This window comes from Moschus berezovskii, chromosome 21 (genome assembly GCF_049115385.1).
Source record: "Moschus berezovskii isolate FMDL1 chromosome 21, NW_MosBer_1.0, whole genome shotgun sequence".
In the NCBI taxonomy this organism is placed as follows: domain Eukaryota; kingdom Metazoa; phylum Chordata; class Mammalia; order Artiodactyla; family Moschidae; genus Moschus; species Moschus berezovskii.
Genome location: NC_142480.1, coordinates 10,191,957 through 10,210,958, shown reverse-complemented (window position 1 = coordinate 10,210,958; position 19,002 = coordinate 10,191,957). Strand labels below are relative to the sequence as shown.

Genomic DNA, 19,002 nt, shown 5'->3' with positions numbered 1-19,002 from the left:
AATAAGATGATTTTAAATATACAAAGTCGAGCATGCCATGCTTTTCTCAATCTTGCAAACATCTAGTTCCAAAATAAAACTGCTATACAATGATCTACACATTATTCCCATGGGTGGATGGAAGAGGCCCCACCCTCCACAACTGGGGCAAGCTATGGATCCCTGGGCTTTTTGGGGCCCAACACATGCAGAGCTAAGCATTTGTGAAGACAAAGGGAACCCTCTGCTTAGGCTGCATCTCTGTCTTTGAACGTGATCTTTCTGGATGTGTGTGCAGGGGTGGGGTGGGAGGTCTTGGATACGATTGTTATGACAAAGAGGCCTTTGGGATTTAAAATCATCGCTTTATTTACATCCCCTAATGCCCAAACTGGACATCTGATTGGACTGTGCTTAATGACAAGGTTTCAATTTGCTTGTCTTCTATCCAAAAGCATAGCTGTTGCACGTCAGTAATTTCAAAGCTCTGGGCTAGGGGGAAGGAAGGAGGGAAAGGAATTGATTAGCAGGGGCCGGATGCGAGAAGAAGAAATTCACATACTAACCGATTCCAAAGACCTATTAGTATGTCGTCGAATGTAAATGCTGGAGTCACTGTGACTCGTCCTGAAAAATAAACACATGTTTTGAATTGATGCCACCAAGAACTCCTCACGGCCCCCTTCCCGAGGCCGCCACATGTGGATTTAGGCAAGCTCTGACTTCAGACCTAGTGATGGAAATGAGACCCATTATCCAGTATGTGTGCTTAAAAACAGCAGGATGATATGAAAGAGACACACTGAGGCCTCATTGACAAGAAAAAAAAAAAGTGAGAGATAATTTCAAATTGAAAGCAAACCACATATTAAAAATCATAGGATTTCAGAGCAGGGGGAAGATTTCTTTTTCTAAATATCCCCCAATCGTGAGACTCACCAGACATCATCTGCAAGCTAAAGTCAGACCAGAACTGGGTCCTGGTGCCTGGACTGCCTCTGCAATGCTCCATGCACGGTGCTGAGGACTCCCGGGTCTGGACCGCCTTGTCTCCTTTCATATAGGAGGTGGCAGATTTTCTAGCTATATCTGTAAGGCTGATGTGGGAAGTATCTCTGATCTTCTAATGAAGCTGCTTCCCTACAGTTAGAACTGGACATGGAACAACACACTGGTTCCAAATAGGGAAAGGAGTATGTCAAGGCTATATATTGTCACCCTGCTTATTTAACTTATATGCAGAGTACATTATGAGAAACACTGGACTGGAAGAAGCACAAGCTGGAATCAAGATTGCCGGGAGAAATGTCAGTAACCTCAGACATGCAGATGACACCACTCCTATGGTTCACTCAGGGCTAAGGCAAAAAGAGACACCCCGCCAGAGGTCTCGGTTCTCATCCCGGCTGACTGACCACAGTCAAATAGTTACACCTCTGATTAGTTTTCCTCATCTGTGAAATGGATCATCGTTCCCACCCCATCTGCTTCTTGGAGCTGTCAGGGATGCTAGCATTCCGTAGGTCAAAGTGGTCCTGTCTTGCTGCTCAACAGAAGATGAGGTGTTGGATGTGGACTGGCCTGATACAGAGACCATCACATCAGTTTCCTCAAGGCAGACCTACTACATGGCCTCATGGGGTCCAGGGAAGAGTTTTTTCCCGTTATTGCCAGCCTTGCTATTACCGCTCATGGCTGTCCCCTAAACATCACCAAGCTCTTCCCTTTCTGCAGGTGGCATGTTTCCAGCAAACAGGTTTTGAGTACCTTCTATGTCCCAGGTACGGGGCTAGGCCTAGGGAAACTTCAATCTTCATCCTCAATTTAAAGTCTGTGTTAGTTTTTCCTGCTGGTATCACAGCACAGAAATGAAACAAAATGTACCACCACCACCAACAACAAAAAAACAAAGAACCCGCTCCTCCAGGAGCCCACACTGGACCGAGAGAGCACGACCACTCCTTATCATTCCCTACCTCTTGCCCCCAACAAAGAACTTTTATTCCTTGAATGCCGAATGCAAGCGAGGTGCTGTGCTAAATGCTGGGGCCATACTGGTCCTAGCTGGCTGGAGCTGGCTGACAATCTAGGGGGAGAGGAGATGATAAATACATCCTTCCACATATTATTACAGAAATGACTGCTTTGATCAATGCTGTGAAAAAACAGAATAGAAGCTAAGAGAACACAAAAAGGGGTATCAAAAATAGCCTGGAGGAACCCAAGAGGGCTGCCTGGAGGAAGTGGTAGTGGAGCTGAGACTCAAGGGAGCAAGACAGGAGACAGACAGGGGACAGAAGGATCCTCAAAGGTGAAGGAGATTGGCTGGGGGCATTCCAGGACCTCAACTAAGGCCAGGGTGCTTGGTGCGCTGGGGATGGGGAAGAGGGTGAGACTGGAAGATGGACAGAGATGAGACTGAGAAGGACAGGCCATGAGTGGTCCAGCAGGCTCTGGGCGAGCGGCCTTTCTGCCTAGACCAACGGGGAGCCACGGGGGTGACCGATAGCCAGGAAAACACCTGTGCCGTCCCTGGGCAGAGACATAGATGCCCAGGGCTCTGTTCCTTTCCTAAGCCTCAGCCAGGCAATGACCTCCCTGATTAGTGCTCTGGAGTCAGGGTCGGGGGGGTGGGGGGTCAGGTGAGATGGCCCTGAGCACAGGACGGGCACTGGGTTCCAAATTCATTCATGCGCATGAGCGCCCCTCCACGTATTCTGATGACATTAGGTATTTAGCTTCCACTTTGGCTAAAATGCTGCATCACAGTTACAGCTTTGCTTAAGTGAGATGGGATGGAGGAACTGAGCGATCAGAGTAAAACCTTTGCACGGAAAGGTCAGCCCAGCCTCATGCTCAGACATTGAAACATCGGTTTACTTGTCTGTATCCCTCCCCCAGTCCCATCTCCATGGGATGGCTTTTGCTGGTCCTTCGATGAAGAGGGACGCACCCAGGGTGCTTGCTTCCTCCCCACCCCCATGCTCCCGTGTTTCTCCTCCCGCCCCCTCCCACTCGATGAATACCTCCTGAGATGCCTACTATGCGCCAGTTGTTGCTCAGGCTGCTTGTCCCACCGGGAACATCTCTCTCTCTCTCCCAAATGCAAGTCCTGCTCATCCCTTGATGCTGAATTCAAACGATCTCTCAGCACCTAGGCTGCCCTGACCCTCTCTGGCCCCTCTGAGGTCTCATCATAAATCTCTACTTGCCTATCACACCCAAGGTGTCCACCCACTCCCAGCAGGATAGATGGAGCACTGCCTGTCTCCTTCCAGCTGGGGGCTCCTGGAGGGCAGAGCCGTGACTGGCCTCTTTCAGAGTCCCCAAGTCTAGCGGGCTCCATCACACATACATGACGGCTCAAAGACTGCTAAGGCCTGACCTGCTTTAGGGAGAAGATGGCAGTCTGGCATCTGACTAGCAGCCCCTCCCGAGTTGGGTGGGGTAGACGACAGCCCTGGACCACCTGCCCGGAAGTGCTCATCTGCATTTAGAGCAGGGCCGGGTCCAGCCGCACAGGAGACAAAGACGTCTGCTGGCCGGTCACGGCCAAGGGCAGGGAGAAGGACTTAGAGTCGTAGGCTAAGCTGGCAGCTGCCCCCCATTGTGCCTCGTCCCTCCTCCCCCAGGCTCCCATCTGCTCTTTGTCCCCCAAAACCCAACATGGGAGCCAGGTGGAGGGGAGGTGGAAGCAGGACACTGAACACCCCCAGCCCCTGGCTCTCCCTGTATGGGCTTCAAGGCCCCCACACTCCCCCAGTGATTATCTCAATCACTTCCCTTTGTGGCCAGCATGGCTCACCCAGCACAGGCGACGTGGGATCACAGAAGGAGCAAGGGCTTCTGACAGGTCTGGGTCCAAGACCCCCAGCTCCAGCATTTCCTAAGCTGGGAGGCACCCCCCAAGCTTCCTAATGATGCACAGTCTCACCTGCCTGCCTATCGGGGTGCCCACGAGAACTGATGAACCAACGTGAGCGAAATGCCTCAACACCCAAGGGCTGGTACAAGGTGACGGTAAATGTGATGATGAGTGATGATGGGGAGACATTCAGCAGTGAAATATTTTCCCTGGGAATAATCCGGACCATCCAGCAGCCTCGGAGTGACAGAGCAGGTGTGTGCTATAGGTTTCCTAGCAGTTGAAGTTCATTATCCTCCCTGCCTCCTCCTCCCCTGGGGTAAATCGACCATCCTTACTGCCTTGGACCCAAACTCGTGGGTGAAGCTGTCGTATTAAAGTCCAGCTTCCATGCAACAGTGATAAATGGTTCCCTCCACGCATGTGCAGTACATTTCTTCCGATCCTGTAAGATGCTCCTAAACGGCTAAGTTTGGTCTCTACCTACACTGACTGGTGGTTATCATGGACTAAGGCTGGCAGGCTCATCCCCGCCCCTACCTACGGTTCAGCCATCTCTCTGCTTGCTGCCCATTTCCACCCAAAGCTGCTGGGGGTGAGAAGAGAAGGTGAGGTGCAGGTCCTCCTGATTTTGTGGTGAGGTCCTTGGGGAACCCAGGTGTGGAGAAGGAGCACTCTGTCTGAATCTGTTTCCCTTGCTGTCCAGCCCTGCCCCTGCATCCCCATCCAATCAGAAACCGGAAGTGGGATGAGATCAGAGAGTAGCTCCCCAAGGCTGGGGCTCTGGGGCGAGAAGATGTTAATAAAATACCTGGAAAGGACTTTGTGGTCACCGGTGTCTTCTTCCAGGTCATCTGAGGAGCGAACAGTTCCGGGTGCCATAAATATTGAGCTTTCTACGTGGTCCACATGTTTCCTTTTCTCCTTTTTTTTAGTGCTAATCGATTCTTCCATTACCTTTTCCTCTAAGGGGCTGGCTAAGTTTTCCGAGTTTGGGAATTCCTGGGACTGAAGGATAAGACAATCAAATACAAGTCAGCATTTTATGCCGCAATGTGGGGTGCATGTCACCACCCAGCAGCAACCTGCTCCACCTTCACTCCAAGGTCCAGCTAAGGTGCCCCCTCCAATCCTGCTGCTCCCGTGGGGTCCTTCCAGCACAGCCCGGTGAGGAGGAGCTGCCCGCCAGAATTCCTGCTCCCTGTGCAGAGTTCCAAGCTCTCCATACTGATGAATCAAAACCACATGGGTTTTCTAGTCAGTAAGACCTGGTTTCAAATCTTGGCTAAGTCAGTTATCTGACCTTGAGTAACTGACTTGATCCCTTTGATCCTCAGTTTCTCTGTCTGTCAAATGGGTATAATTATCAGCCTCTGATAAAGTGAGTATACCACTGTGCTTCCTATAAAGGATGTCCCTCACAGCGGGCAATGGTTAGACCCTTCACACAAGTATCTTCCATTTAAACAGAAGAATGGCTACTGGAGGCCATGTAAGCCAAGGGTTGTGAAGGTGGCCCCTATGTTTGAGGAGATGAGTCTCCACTGTGCTTTTGGCCAAAGGTGGATGGCAGTGCAACCTCCGTTGCATTTACATAATAAGGAAGATTCTTTGACAGTCGCCCCCACCAGGCTCTCTGAAACCCATGAGGAATGCTCTCACATGAAATTAAGAAGCGTGGGAATTGTTGGCGATATCTCTCAAGAATTCCGGGACTGGAAAAACATGCTCAACAGGTATTCTAATAAGAGGATCAGAGTGGCCAGACCCATTCGGCCCAGGAGAACAAAGCTCCCTGCAGAAATTAAACCCGCTCTCAGCAAGCTGAAACGCCAGTTCCTCCTCCATCATCAGAGACCAAATGCTGCCTTCCTGAAAGCTCAGATGAAGAGAGGACTGATTTTCTTAAAGACTAGAAGCCAGAACTTGCCATTTTCTAGTCCGTTTAGAAGATAGTTTTCTCTTTTCTTTTTAAAGGAAGGCCGGGAATGGGAGAAATTCTCCATCCATGTCATCCTCTTTGTCAGGAAACAAGACTCCCAGACCTCGCCTGTCATCCTGGGACTCATCGCTTCCCCTCCCCGGGTCCTGCTCACTCCCTGGGATCGAGGCCTGGGCTACATACACCTGGGAGCCAATTACAAGGTGTGTTTGGGAGGAGTAGGCACGTGCTGGTCGGACAGGTGAGCACCCGAGGAAGCAGCCCAGGGATGAGAGATGCGGGCGGGCGCCCAGCCCGGAACCCAGAAATGCAAGCTCTCCCCGAGCTCGCCTGCAGCTCAGCATAAAACAGATGCAAACCTGGATCTCCCGAAGCCCTTCCCAGTCCAGGGCTCTTCCAACCTTGTCCAAACCCTCTGCTCACATGCCCGCCACACACACAGGCACAAAGCCTGCCTTTGGAAGCAGAAGACAGTGAAGGGCCTCATCCACGCGTCCACATTCAGTCACTGGGGGAGGAGACTGAGGCACTCATTAGTCATTTTCCAACCTTTTTTTTAAAATTTTCTTGGCCGTGCAGCAAGGCTGTGGGATCTTAGTTCCCCAACCAGGGACTGAATACACACCCCTTGCACTGGAAGCTCAGATTCTTAACCACTGGACCGCCAGGGACGTCCCCTCATGAACCATTTTAAGTCACACCGACGGGCAGAGGGGCAACTCAGGCTCTCTTCTCACCACCCACTTGGTCCCCTTTCTTTTGCCCTAAAAGAAATTTTCGGCCTCTAACGGTTCAGAGAATCATCCCAGTTGCTGTTATCATCCCCAACCTGGGGACCCTGAGACCTACAGAGGGACATTTCCTACCCTGCAGGATTTTTGGGGGTCTCCCACAGGACGCGCCTGCTCTGACAGACAGCAGACGGCTGGGGAGGGGCAGGAAGGCAGGATTGGGCTCCTCTCCCTAAGGCAGAACAGTGGCAGGCAGGTCACTGGCACCTATGAGCCACCCAGCTCTCTTCTCCAGCCAAAGACAGAGAGTGCTTTGGGCTCTCTCTCCAGAGACCCCAAAGAACTGGTCGAGCCATGCTTGGCTTCTACACCATCAGGGCCAGAGAACCCTGCTCCACCCCCAGCGCTCAGGCAGGGGCTCTCCTCCACTGTCTGGAGTTGGCAAAGCCACAAATGACACTATCATTTCTGGCCCATCTAAACCCTAAATGTCTGGTCTTTAAAAATTAATTAATTCATTGATTTGGCTGCTCTGGGCCTTAGCTGTCCAACGCGAGATCTTTAGTTACACCGCATGAACTCTTAGTTGCAGCATGTGGGATCTAGTTCCCCGACCAGGGATGGAAACTGGGCCCCTTGCACTGGGAGCTTGGAGTTCCAGCCACTGGGCCACCAGCAGAGTCCCTTAAGTGTCTTCTGTGTGTACGCGTGCTCAGTCACTTCAGTCACGTTCTACTCTGTGCGACCCTATGGACTGAAGCCCACCAGGCTCTTCTCTGTCCATGGGATTCTCCAGGCAAGAAATACTGGGGTGAGTTGCGTGCCCTCCTCCAGGAGATGTTCCTGATCCAGGAATCGAACCCAGGTCTCCTGCGTGGCAGGCAGGTTCTTTATCGCTGAGCCAACAGGGAAACCCCTTAAATGTGTTCTAAGGTTACTTAAATTCCCCTTCTGCAGCCTCCCCGGAGGGCAAGGCTTTCTTGTTCCTCCAAGCACCTCTGGGCCCTCACTGGATCCTGTCTTGACCCTCCTTTACCTCAGGGTTTAATTTACCTGTCCTCACAGGACACCCCAAACTGGCATTCAGCATATATTGACTGTGGCTTTGCAGGCCCTGTCGGGCTGGCCTCTGGAGCCCAGAGATGAATACACAAATGCTCCCTATTTACGGGGAGAGAAAATCACGACTCATGAGACTCGAAAAGAGTCTGACCGGACTGAGCAACTGAGCATGCGAACACACACACACACACACACTCACACACACAGGTGGCAGGCAAAGACCTCCAGATAGGGGAGCAACTCCAGCAAAGCCCGGAGGCAAAGGAGCGCCTGGGAGGTGGGGAAGAAGCAGCCGTGTCTGGAGGGGCAGATGGGGAAGGGTCCCCTGGACCCTCTCATTGCACACTCTGGCGGCCCCTCTAGAGCTGCTGGGCCAGGTGAAGGCAGACTCGAGGTGGCAGACAGCATGTGCCCGGCTGCTCCAGCCCAGACGTGCGTGCCCCGCTCACCCGGCCCTGTTTATACAGCCCACTTCTAACAGTAGGAGCCAAACTATCGTGCCAAACAGATAACAGGCCTTGAAACATCAAGGCTGGGGTCCGGTGTGAGGTCTGGCTTGGTTTTCCCGGCTGCTGGAGGAGGAGGGGCTGCAGCTGATTCAGTGCAGGAGAGGCGGAGCTGTGATCACTGATGAAAATGATTTCTGCTATCAATACGCTGGAACACGCCACCAAGCATGACCTCAGCTGATCTCCCGGGCAGCCTGTGGGCAGGGCCAGGACTACAGGGAGGCCAGCGAGGTGCCCAGGGTGCCAAACTGGACCAGTGTCCCTCTCAGGCACTCACCCTTTCCTTGCCTGAGCCTGGAGTGAATTTCCCTCTAAATTCTGGACCTAGGATGCCTGTGTGGGAAGCCACATTTCTCTGTTTTATGGAGGAAGAAGGGGAGTTTAGGAGAAGGAAATGGTAACCCACTCCGGTATTCTTGCCTAGAGAATCCCATGGACAGAGGAGCCTGGTGGGCTATGGTCCATAGGGTCACACAGGGTCAGACCCTTCTGAAGCGACTTAGCACGCACGCACAAGGGGATTTTGGGAGAAGAACAGAATTCCCCACGCAGGGCTCCTGACTCCATAGTCACATACCTGGTGGCCCTGCATGGGGACGCTGTCTTTGGCCTCCCTTTGCTGGTAGTCGTCAGGCGAGGGTGCGGGAGAGGGTTCCGAGGCGGGGCTGGCATCCTCCGCGACGCTGGCCTGGGGGAGGTCTTCGCCCAGCCCAGAGAAGCCGAAGCTGCTCTGGGAGGCCTCGGCCTCCTCAGCTTCATCCTCCCCGGCCTCGTCCTCCCTGGCCCCCAGGTCCAGCAGATAGCCCTCCGGTTCTTCCAGGTCCATCTCTTCGTTTTTCAAATCCTCCGAGCCTTCTGCGTAAGCCTCCAAAACCGCCGCCAGGGGCACCTCGTAATGCGGGTAGTAGAAAAGGTCATGGGGGATGACAGAAATCTTGGAGAGCGGGGGAGACGGCTTGAAGTCCAGGCCCTCCTCGCTGGGGCTGCGGAGGGTCTCCAAGCTGACGCTGCTGCTTGGCGGGTTGGAAGGCAATTCTCCCCCGAGCCCCTGGAGGCACTCGGCTTCCCCTTCCTCCTCGCCCCGACGGCGGCGTCGGAAGGACTTGCGTTTGGCCTTCTCATACACCTCTGGCTTTTTACCCACCGGGGCCTCCTCGGGGGCCAAAGAATAGCCTGGGTCTTGGTCTCCAGCGACCTTGTGAGGGTCAGGTTGGTCGAGCTTCACTGGGGCCTCATCCGAATCTGTCTTCTTGTGGGTGGATTTCCCTCTCCGTTTGCCCAACCTTTCAGGGTGATCCTCCGACACCTCCTCCTCTGCAGGCTTTTTCTCATGAGGTGAAGGAACCTCGTTGAAAGCCTGGCTGGTGGAGGCAAAATCGATGAGGTCGCTGTTAAACTTTGAGGCTTTTAATGGTATGGCTTCAAAATAGTCTTCTTTATCCATCACTTCTACCGTCAGCAGCTTCACCTTGATCTCCAAGGCATCGGCCATAACAGTGTTCTTTCCCAGGGGTGAGGGGAGATGGCCTTCGTCCCCAGGGCTGGATGCCCTCTCCGATGCCCCGTTCCAGGGGGGAGAGGTCTGGGAAGTCGGAGGATGACTGATCTCACCATCCACTGAGGACACGTCGCCAGGGACCTCGTCAGAGGCTGCTTCCAGGATCTCTGGCGCCTCCCGTTTCGATGTTTCTTCAGCAACGTCAGCCACCAAGACCTGTTCATCCTGCTTGGACGACTCCTTGGTCTCTCCGGGGCTCCCTTCGATGCGCAGGTCTGCACTGTAGAAAGGGTCCTGACTGTAGGAGGCATCCTTGTAGGTATCGGCCTCAAAGTGCACTGTCTTCTTGATTGGCAGAGAGTTGGACCTTCGGCTGTCCTTTCGGGATGACAGGATGGACGATTCTGGAGCTGGTTCACTCGTGCTGTTGAGCTTCCCGGGAATCCCTTGGAGAACCTGCTCGATAATCTGGTTCATGAACTCGGAGGAGCTGTCCACCAGCTCCTGGCTGGAAACGCCACCCAGGCAGGGTTCCTTCGCGTCCTCAGGCTTGTCACAGACAAAGACTTTGGAGGGAGGCGGGTGGCTGGCCTCATGGTTGATGGTGTAGGCTCGCTCCCCATCCTCGGTCAGAAGGAAGATGGCGCTCTCCTGTTCCGAAGGGGTTTCTTTGATGCGAACGAAGGTGGATTCGATAGGGGCTTCTTTGTCGGAATCCACAAAATCCTCCTGCCAAGAAACAGAGGACACTATGAAATTAGCAGTGTCTAAGTGCCACATAGAGTCCCCTCTCAAAACACAAGAACAAACCAGCAAGAGCCCTTCAGAATGAGTGGAAGTGTTCTGACACCGCTGGAGGTGGGCGAGTGACTATCGTTCCTGCTGAAATGTGAAACCATCAGATAAGTTAAAGAAAAGGTCGTTTTCGAAGCTGTGACTGCAAAGACGTCTCAATGAACTGAACTCTGGAGAAGGATGGGCCCTTTCTAAGCGAGGAGACTGTCGGCGACCTCATACCTGTGGGCCACTGCCTAGTCCGGATATGGACTGAGAAGTGAACCCACCGAAGACAAGGAAAGAGCAGCTAATCTTTACTGATTGTTGGGCTGGTGTGAGAGATTGAATCCAGAAGGGCCTCAGACGTGAAAACCCACTTCTCTTCATACACTAGTTTTCCCACAAAGGGACTCCTGGTAAGCACGGTGCAGCTGAACTATTTAGAGAAGTCAAGACACAGAAGCAACCTAGGTGTCCTTAGGCAGAGGAACGGATAAAGAAGACGTGGTACATCTATACAATGGAATACTGCTCAGCCACAAAAACAAACGACATAATGCTATTTGCAGCAACATGAATGGACCTAGACATCATCATATTAAGCAAAGGCAGAGAAAGACAAATACCACATGATACCACTGGCATGTGTAATCTCAAATGTTACATAAATGGACTTCTTTACAAAACAGAAACAGACCCACAGCCACAGAAAACAAACTCATGGTTTCCAAAGAGGAAAGTGGGGGAGGGATAAATTAGGAATTTAGGATTAGCAGATACAAACTACTATATATAAAATAGATAAGCAAGAGGATCTACTTTATAGCATTTAATATAGGGAGCTATAGTGTCTTGTTGACTCACTGGCAAAGAGTCTGATGCTCGGAGGGATTGGGGGTGGGAGGAGATGGGGACGACAGAGAATGAGATGGCTGGATGGCATCACCGACTCGATGGACATGAGTTTGAGTGAATTCCAGGAGTTGGTGATGGACAGGGAGGCCTGGAGAGTCAGACACGACTAAGCGACTGAACTGAACTGAACTGATAGTGTCTTGTAATCGGAGAAGGCAATGGGCAAGCCACTCCGGTACTCTTGCCTAGAAAATCCCATGGATGGAGGAGCCTGGTAGGCTGCAGTCCGTGGGGTCCCTAAGGGTCAGACACGACTGAGCGACTTCACTTTCACTTTTCACTTTCACACGTTAGAGAAGGAAATGGCAGCCCGCTCTGGTGTTCTTGCCTGGAGAATCCCAGGGATGGGGGAGCCTGGTGGGCTTCTGTCTATGGGGTCACACAGAATCAGACGTGACTGAAGTGACTTAGCAGCAGCAGCAGCAGCAGTGTCTTGTAATAAACCATAATGGCAAAGAATTTAAAGAATATGTATGTACAGAGAACCATATACATATATAACTGAATCACTTTGCTGTATAGCAGAAACTAACACAACATTGTAAAGCAATTATATTTAAATTTTTAAAAAAGATGCAGCTGAGAGCAGGACTGAAAGTAGAGAGAAATCTTGGTGGTTTTGCAGTGCTTGGCTCCCAATATACTGGTGGGGAGAGTGGATTGACCTCATTCTAAAACTAGTTGAAACCAGAGGGCTGAAATTAAATAAAACTGCAACAGAGTCCTTATCAAGTTCTGAGAAGGTCAAAATGGTCAGCTCCTGGTCATAGGTCCTTGTTTGGGAAAGGGTTACATTCTCTGGGGGTGGGGGTGGGGGAAATATCATGTACCTCATCACATATCAGATATAGCATAAAATTAAAAATTTTAAGATACAAAGAAGCAAACAAAGAGATCCATAATCAAGAGAAACATTAGTCATTAGAAGCAGACCCAAAGATAACCCAGGGTTAGAATTAGCATAAAGACTGTAAAACGACTGTTTAACCTATACTACAAGAAACACAAAGGCCATTCTTCAGTCTAAAAAGAAATAATCACAGATGAAAGCCTGGCTCTGGAATGGGGATGAGAAGTACTTAAAACGGTAAATGTATGATCGATATAAAAGACGATCTTAAAAGTTTTCTTAAAAAGTCTCCAGCTTAAAGCAAAAATAATCGCAAACCATGGGGAATTAAAATACACAGAAGCAAAGCAAATGACAATAATGGCAAAAGGAAGAGAGAAGAAGAGTGAGTGGCATCAAATAGCTGCATATACAAAATATATAAAATGCGTACCTATTTAAAAGTGAGGGACTTCTCTGGGGATCCAGAGGTTAAGAATCTGCCGTGCACTGCAGGGGATGTGAGTTCAATCCCTGGTCAGGCAACTAAGATCCCACAAGCTGAGGGGCGACCGAGTGTGCAAGACATAACTATGGAGCCCGTGAGCCACAGCTGCTGAGCCTGCACTTCACCACTAGAATCTGTGCACCGCACCAAAGGATCCCCACGGTGCGGTGAAGGTCCTGACGCAGCCAAATTAAAAACTGAAAGTTACCTAGTAGTAATCCAAGGTAGACTGAGGTATGTTCAAGATGAGTTTTATAACCCCTAGGAAAACTACTAAAAAGATAAAACAAACACGTGGCTAAAAAGCCAACAGAGGAGATAAAATGGAAACCAAAAAATAACTGAACAATCCAAAAGAAATGAGAAAGGAAGAACAAAGCAGCGTAGAACGGACAGGACCAGTGCAAAACAACAATAAGATGGTAGATTACATCTGTGTAAACGGGCAACGACTACACTAATAAAGTGACACACTAATAACCCTTGTCAAAATGGATAAAAAACAAGACTATAGTATTTTTACAGGAAACGTGCTTTAAATATAAGCACATGTACACCGAAAGAAGAAAGATTAACAGAAAAGGATAATTCAGACAAATACTAACCTATGATAGTTCCTATATTCCTACACATTTACTCCATGATGAAATGAAATGAAAACAAGACGATGACCTCATCAAAAAGAAACAACAATCCTTAACGTATATGCATTTATGACATAGCTTCCACACACACAAAGCAAAATCGGACAGAACTAAGAATGATCACAATCATAAGTCAGAGATTTTTACCTTTTCTCCCTCACACTCATTGATAGGAAAAGAAAAAAAAAGGGTACCTCCCCTAGAGTTTTAGAACAGCATATTAACCAACTCAACCTAATTGGACTACTGGTGCTTTCACTGTACAAGACACGTTTTTTTCAAATGCATATGGTACATTTACCCAAATAAACCATATGTCAGGGCATAAAGCCAGGCACAGAGTCTGGCACATAACCAGGGCTTAATGAATATTTATTAAAGTGCACTACACTCGGCTCAATTGTTAAACTTAGAAAAACAACGGTTCGACAGGAGTCTAGATCAGCTGGGCCGCCTCATCTGCATCCCCGAGGGATGCAAACAGACTGTTCTGAGGGGCTGCGTGGTGCTGTGTGGGTCGGGGGACTTTCCCCATGTGTGCTATCTTGCTTGACCCCTCCTTCCCCAGCCCCAGTCTCTGACCCCTGCACTGGGGAGATTCAAGCGTCAGATTTGCTGAATCCAAGCTATGACCGTGACTCACACACACATCATAAATTTTAGTTGATCCCAAACTCTGCCTAGGCTGAAGAGCTCAGGATAAATAAAAGCCCTGGTCCCTAGTATTTCTGAATTTCATAATGAAGATTAAATTAAAGAATGACATTAATAGCATCATTTTCTGAGCATCAACTGTTGTGCCAACAGGACTTTACATATCTATTTATTCTTCACATAACCCTGAAAATGTGGGTCATATTTCCATTTTACAGATGGCATCTCATACAGACATGTATCAGAGAGATTAAGTAAACAACTCAAGGTCACAAAGCTTCAAGTAGCAGAACTGACATTCCAGCCCATGGAATGCCTGCTTCTAAAGCACCCTGGAAAGTGATCTGTGGTCCAGAAACAGATCGGAAACACACACATAGGAAGCCTGGAGAGGATCCAGCCTGGCTCTTCTGAGTTGTGCAAAAATGGGGTCTCAGTTTTAGCCATATGTTGTAAGGAATCTAAATGCCTGAGCTTTGGAACCACAGAGAACTGAGATCAAACCCCAGCTCTGCGCTTGGCAGCTGGGCAACCCTGGAGAGGTCTTTAAGGCTTTTTGAGCATGCACCTTCTCTTCCACAAAATGAAAATCATGATACAGAGTCAAGTGGGATTGCAGGGGTGGCAGTCAGCCCAGAGACACACAGGATGCCGACCTGACAAGTCTCCGGCTAAAAGAGCAGCCTGTCCCTCCTGTGAGTATTAGTTCTCTATGATTTTTTTGGGGGGGTGGGGGGAGTCTAGTATTTCTAACTACTTGGAACAATAATGTGTTTGTTGACTTTTCACCTGTTCTATTAGAACAAAGCTGCACAATGTCGGGGACCTCATCCATCTCATTTACTGCTAAGCTTCCCTGAGCCAGTCATGGGTGTTCCAATAAAGTAATTTTCCAATAAAGTCAATAAAGGGTTGTTGTTACTGTTGTAATCATTATTATTATAATCCCAGGCTTGTGCATGGGTTGGCTGGAGGTTCAACAGAATCTTGACAACTTCTAAAAGGTCTGATTCTGCTCCAAAAATCAGTCACCAAGTATGCTCAGATTCTAAAAATTTAAAACGTGTGCTTGGTCACTGTCTTTAAATTTTTTTCACGCTCTGATAAAATCTGGTCGACTGCTAAAATGTCCCATCTGACATCTAGAAAATCAAGTAGCTGATTCATATAACAAGAGGGCATCTCTTCTAATCTTAAAAGTTTGGGATCGGGAGAGCTTTGTGAGAGGTGTGCCTGACTTCCCATTCTGCTTTTTAATGGCGCACACGTTAGCTGTGATTTTGAAATGCAAATGTGGCAAGGCACGTGAGATCGAGATTCAGTTATTACAGCTGCCACACAGCTCGAACACCAGCTTCATCTCACAGTCAGAACTCATCATCTCATGATGGAAATGTACAGCTTCTGAATTACAGGTAAGGAAAACAGACATACGGCTTCCAGCTCCGGGAAATGTTCTAGAAACTGAGCCACATAAGTCACGATGGACTGCTCATCTGGTGTGTCAACCATGATGTCTGTTAAGAGAAACACAGGAGTTAGAAGGACATGCACGACACAGGTTTTATTTTATTTATTTTTACATTCTTTAAATTTTTAAATTTTTTCCAGCTTTATCGAGGTATAATTGACAAATGAAAATTGTATATATTTAAGGCGTACAACAAGATGGCCTGACATACACAGACACTGTGAAATGATTCTCACAATTGAGTTAATTCATACATCCATCATCTCGCATAGTTATCTTATTTTGACGTGCTGAGAAAACTTAAGATCTACTCTTTATCAAATTTCTAGTAGACAATACAGTGTCATTAACTATAGTCACTATACTGTATGTTAGACTTGCCAGAACTTATGAAAGTTTGTATGTTTCCCTACTATTTCCACTCCACTGTCAACCCCCAGCTCCTGGTAACCACCATCACACTCTCTGGTTTTATGAGTTTGACTTTTTTAGGTTTCCCATATAAGTGAGATCATGTAGTATTTATTTTTCTGTGTCTGGCCTATTTCAGCATAATGCCCTCCAGGTTCATTTGTGTTGTTACAAATGGCAGAATTTTCTTCTTTCCATGGCTGAATGATATCTCATTGTATATACATGGCATTTTCTTTATCTATTCATCCACTGATGGACACAGGTTGTTACTATGCTTTGGCCACCGTGAATAATGCTGCAATGAACACTAGTGTGCAGATATTTCTTCAAGACTGAAATTTCCTTTCCTTCGGTTTTATTTTGCTTGTTTTGGGGGTTTTCTGGTGTGTGTGTGTGTGTGTGTGTGTTTTTCTTTTGGCTGCACTGTGCAGCTTATGGGATTTTAGTTCCCTGACCAGGGATTGAACTCTGGTCCACAGCAGGGAAAGCACCATGTCTTAACCACTGGACCACCAGGGAATTCCCAAGCTTGTTTTCTTTAAATTTAATTTCCTTTGAATATATGTTCAGTAGAAGGTTTGCCAATACTTTGGCCACCTGATGCAAACAGCCTACTCACTGGAAAAGACCCTGATAGTGGGAAAGATTGAAGGCAAAAGGAGAAGAGTGGCAGAGATGAGATGGTTGGATAGTCGTGTTCATGACTCAGTGGATATGAACTTGGCCAACTCCGGGAGACAGTGAGAGACAGGGAGGCCTGGCGTGCTGCAGTCAACGGGGTTGCAAAGAGTCGGACATGACTGAGCGACCGAACACCAGAGACTTTGCTGGCTTACACGATTGTCTTCTTTAATTTTCTGAGGGCTGTCCGTGCAGTTTTCCATAAGCGTTGAACCAGTTTACATTCCCACAAAAAGAGCACAGAGTTTTCACATGGGATCCTGGGATGCTTCCCGGTGAAGGACCCCACAGACCCTGGAGGTTTTTTCTCTTGATTTCACATGTCAGGAAATTTAAGCCCTTTAAGGGAAGGGGGATGATTTGAGTAGTGAAACCTCATACCTGGCTGATGAGCAGAGAAACTGGGATAGAGAATCCAAGACTCCTTGTACCCAAGCTTCTGCTATTCCCTGCTGTCCGGGCCCCTCCCTGTGAGCAGCCAGTTCAATGCCCATCCCATCAGTGAGTCTGTTGAGCTGAGACCCTGACACACTGCTGGAGAGAATCCTAAATAAGCCTGACCCACGTGGAATATGATTTGATAGAGATAACCAAGCGCCTTAAAAAGGTGTGTGCTTTCTAGCTGCATCATTCCGCAGATGGGATGTGGTCCTGGAGGAAATAATCCGAGTCGCACACTGAACTTTATCTTATAAGATGTTCATCGCAGCATTATATACAAATGTGACTACTCCAAAACAACCTCAACATCTACCAGTGGCAAAGAGTTAAGTCCACTTTGGTATGCCCTCTAGATGGACCATTATGCAGCCAATAAAAACATAATGAAGACATCCTAGCAGCATACAAAATATTTATGTCACAATTATAATGTTTAGGTTATAAAAAGGAAGATACATGTTATGTGGTACCCTGGACGGGAGGGGAGTGTGGGGGAGAATGGATACACAAATATGTATGGCTGAGTCCCTTTGCTGTGTGCAGTTGAAACTGTCACAGTATTATTTGTCAGTTATTTGTTAACCAGTACAAAGTAAAGGATTTTTTTTAAAGCAGAAATGCTTGTTTAATACAAAAGAAAGTAGTAGAGGAAGAACATAAAAAAATCAAAATAATGAGACATCTTGACAATTAAATAGCAAAATGGGTAGTAATGGGAGCTGCAGGCTGTGAGCTTGGATAGTAGCTACGCAGATGTTCACATGTGATTATCACAGAATCACAAAAATGCATGTTTGTTTCATGCATTTCTCTACATGCATGTTATATTTCACAATAAAAAAAGTTCTAAAAGCCTTAAAGAAAAAAAAAAAAGGAAGAGACAAAGTCATACATACACTGAATGATCCCAATTACATCCTGTGTTAAAAAATTGTATTGAGATATAAGGAAAAACACTGGGGAACTGATGTCAGCGGCAGGAATATAGGAGATATAAAAATGACTTCATTAGATGTTTCTGTATTCTCCAGAATTCCCATGTGGACAGAAGGTGTTACAGGTTAAAAATAAATTATGAAGAAAGAGAAAGAGAGAGGACCATGGCTACCTTCTGGCTCCAGCAGCCTGGGGATGTGAAGGGCATCATGAGCGATGCTGAAAGCCTTCTCCAGATTCTCCCGCATGGTGTCTTCCAGCGCCTGCTTCATGTCCACCAGGCTGGGGTCGATGGCCTTGATCACAGCCAGGAAAGCCAGCCCGCTCCGCCAGCTGCCTGCAAAGTCCTGCACCGCCACACCATACCTGAAGGGCAGGTGGGTAAACAGACTCAGTGATGCCTCACTGGCCTCCGAGTGGGGCTGGGAGCTGCTGACCTGGCGAGGACTAGATGCCCTGGGCCCTGAGTATCAGGACAGCTGCACTGACCCATCTGTGTTTCCATTTCCGGACCAACCGAACAGGAAGGTTATGTTGCACGAGGAAACATAACAGCAACTTGAGTTCCCCCTCCCAGATAGACACATAAAGCCTTCATTTAACACGATTCCTTTTATCAGTGATCTTTGAAATGCAGCAAACACCGGGTGTGTCGTGTCATAAAATCAAGCCAGAAAGTTCATGTTCATACCCCGGCTGCCCCTCCGTGCTTCCAGCGCTGTGGCCTTGGGCAGACCACGTACCTTCTTGGCCTCAAACTTATAAAACAGAGCTGTCATGGGGAAGTATTAGGTTGAACCTGCCCCCAGAGTGGCCATACCACATGGACCATGTGTGATGTAGGTGCCCCACAGAAGCCACTCAGTAAGTGCTAGCTAATTTCATGATTAGCAGAAATAAAATTACAACTTTAAAAATGATAAACAGAGGTCATCCTGTATTAATTTCCTTTAGACTCCATCCCTCGGGAGCCCCTCTTCCTGCTGTCCATTTCCCTACTGGGGTCACTGAACACTCTTAGAAAAACACAAATATCTTTTTATTTAGATGTCTATGGAGATTCATAAGAAGTTGCAAAAGCAGTACAAAGAGCCCCATCATTGCTTCCTTCAACATAGCGTCTTATGTTACAGGCGCGTGTCATCA

At 48.3% G+C, this 19,002-nt stretch overlaps 1 protein-coding gene across 6 annotated transcripts in view; it reads right to left on the bottom strand.

Annotated features, from left to right (window-relative positions):
* Positions 1-19,002, bottom strand: part of CLMN (calmin) — a 132,935-nt gene that overhangs the window by 16,558 nt on the left and 97,375 nt on the right. For all 6 annotated transcript variants that reach the window (XM_088829872.1, XM_055418472.2, XM_055418473.2 and 3 more), the window contains 5 exons: positions 18,029-18,222; positions 15,348-15,430; positions 8,666-10,315; positions 4,656-4,852; positions 546-606 (listed from right to left, as the gene is read on the bottom strand). In XM_088829872.1, the coding sequence (XP_088685998.1) occupies positions 546-606; positions 4,656-4,852; positions 8,666-10,315; positions 15,348-15,430; positions 18,029-18,222 (2,185 nt within the window). The remainder of the gene's footprint in view (positions 1-545; positions 607-4,655; positions 4,853-8,665; positions 10,316-15,347; positions 15,431-18,028; positions 18,223-19,002) is intronic.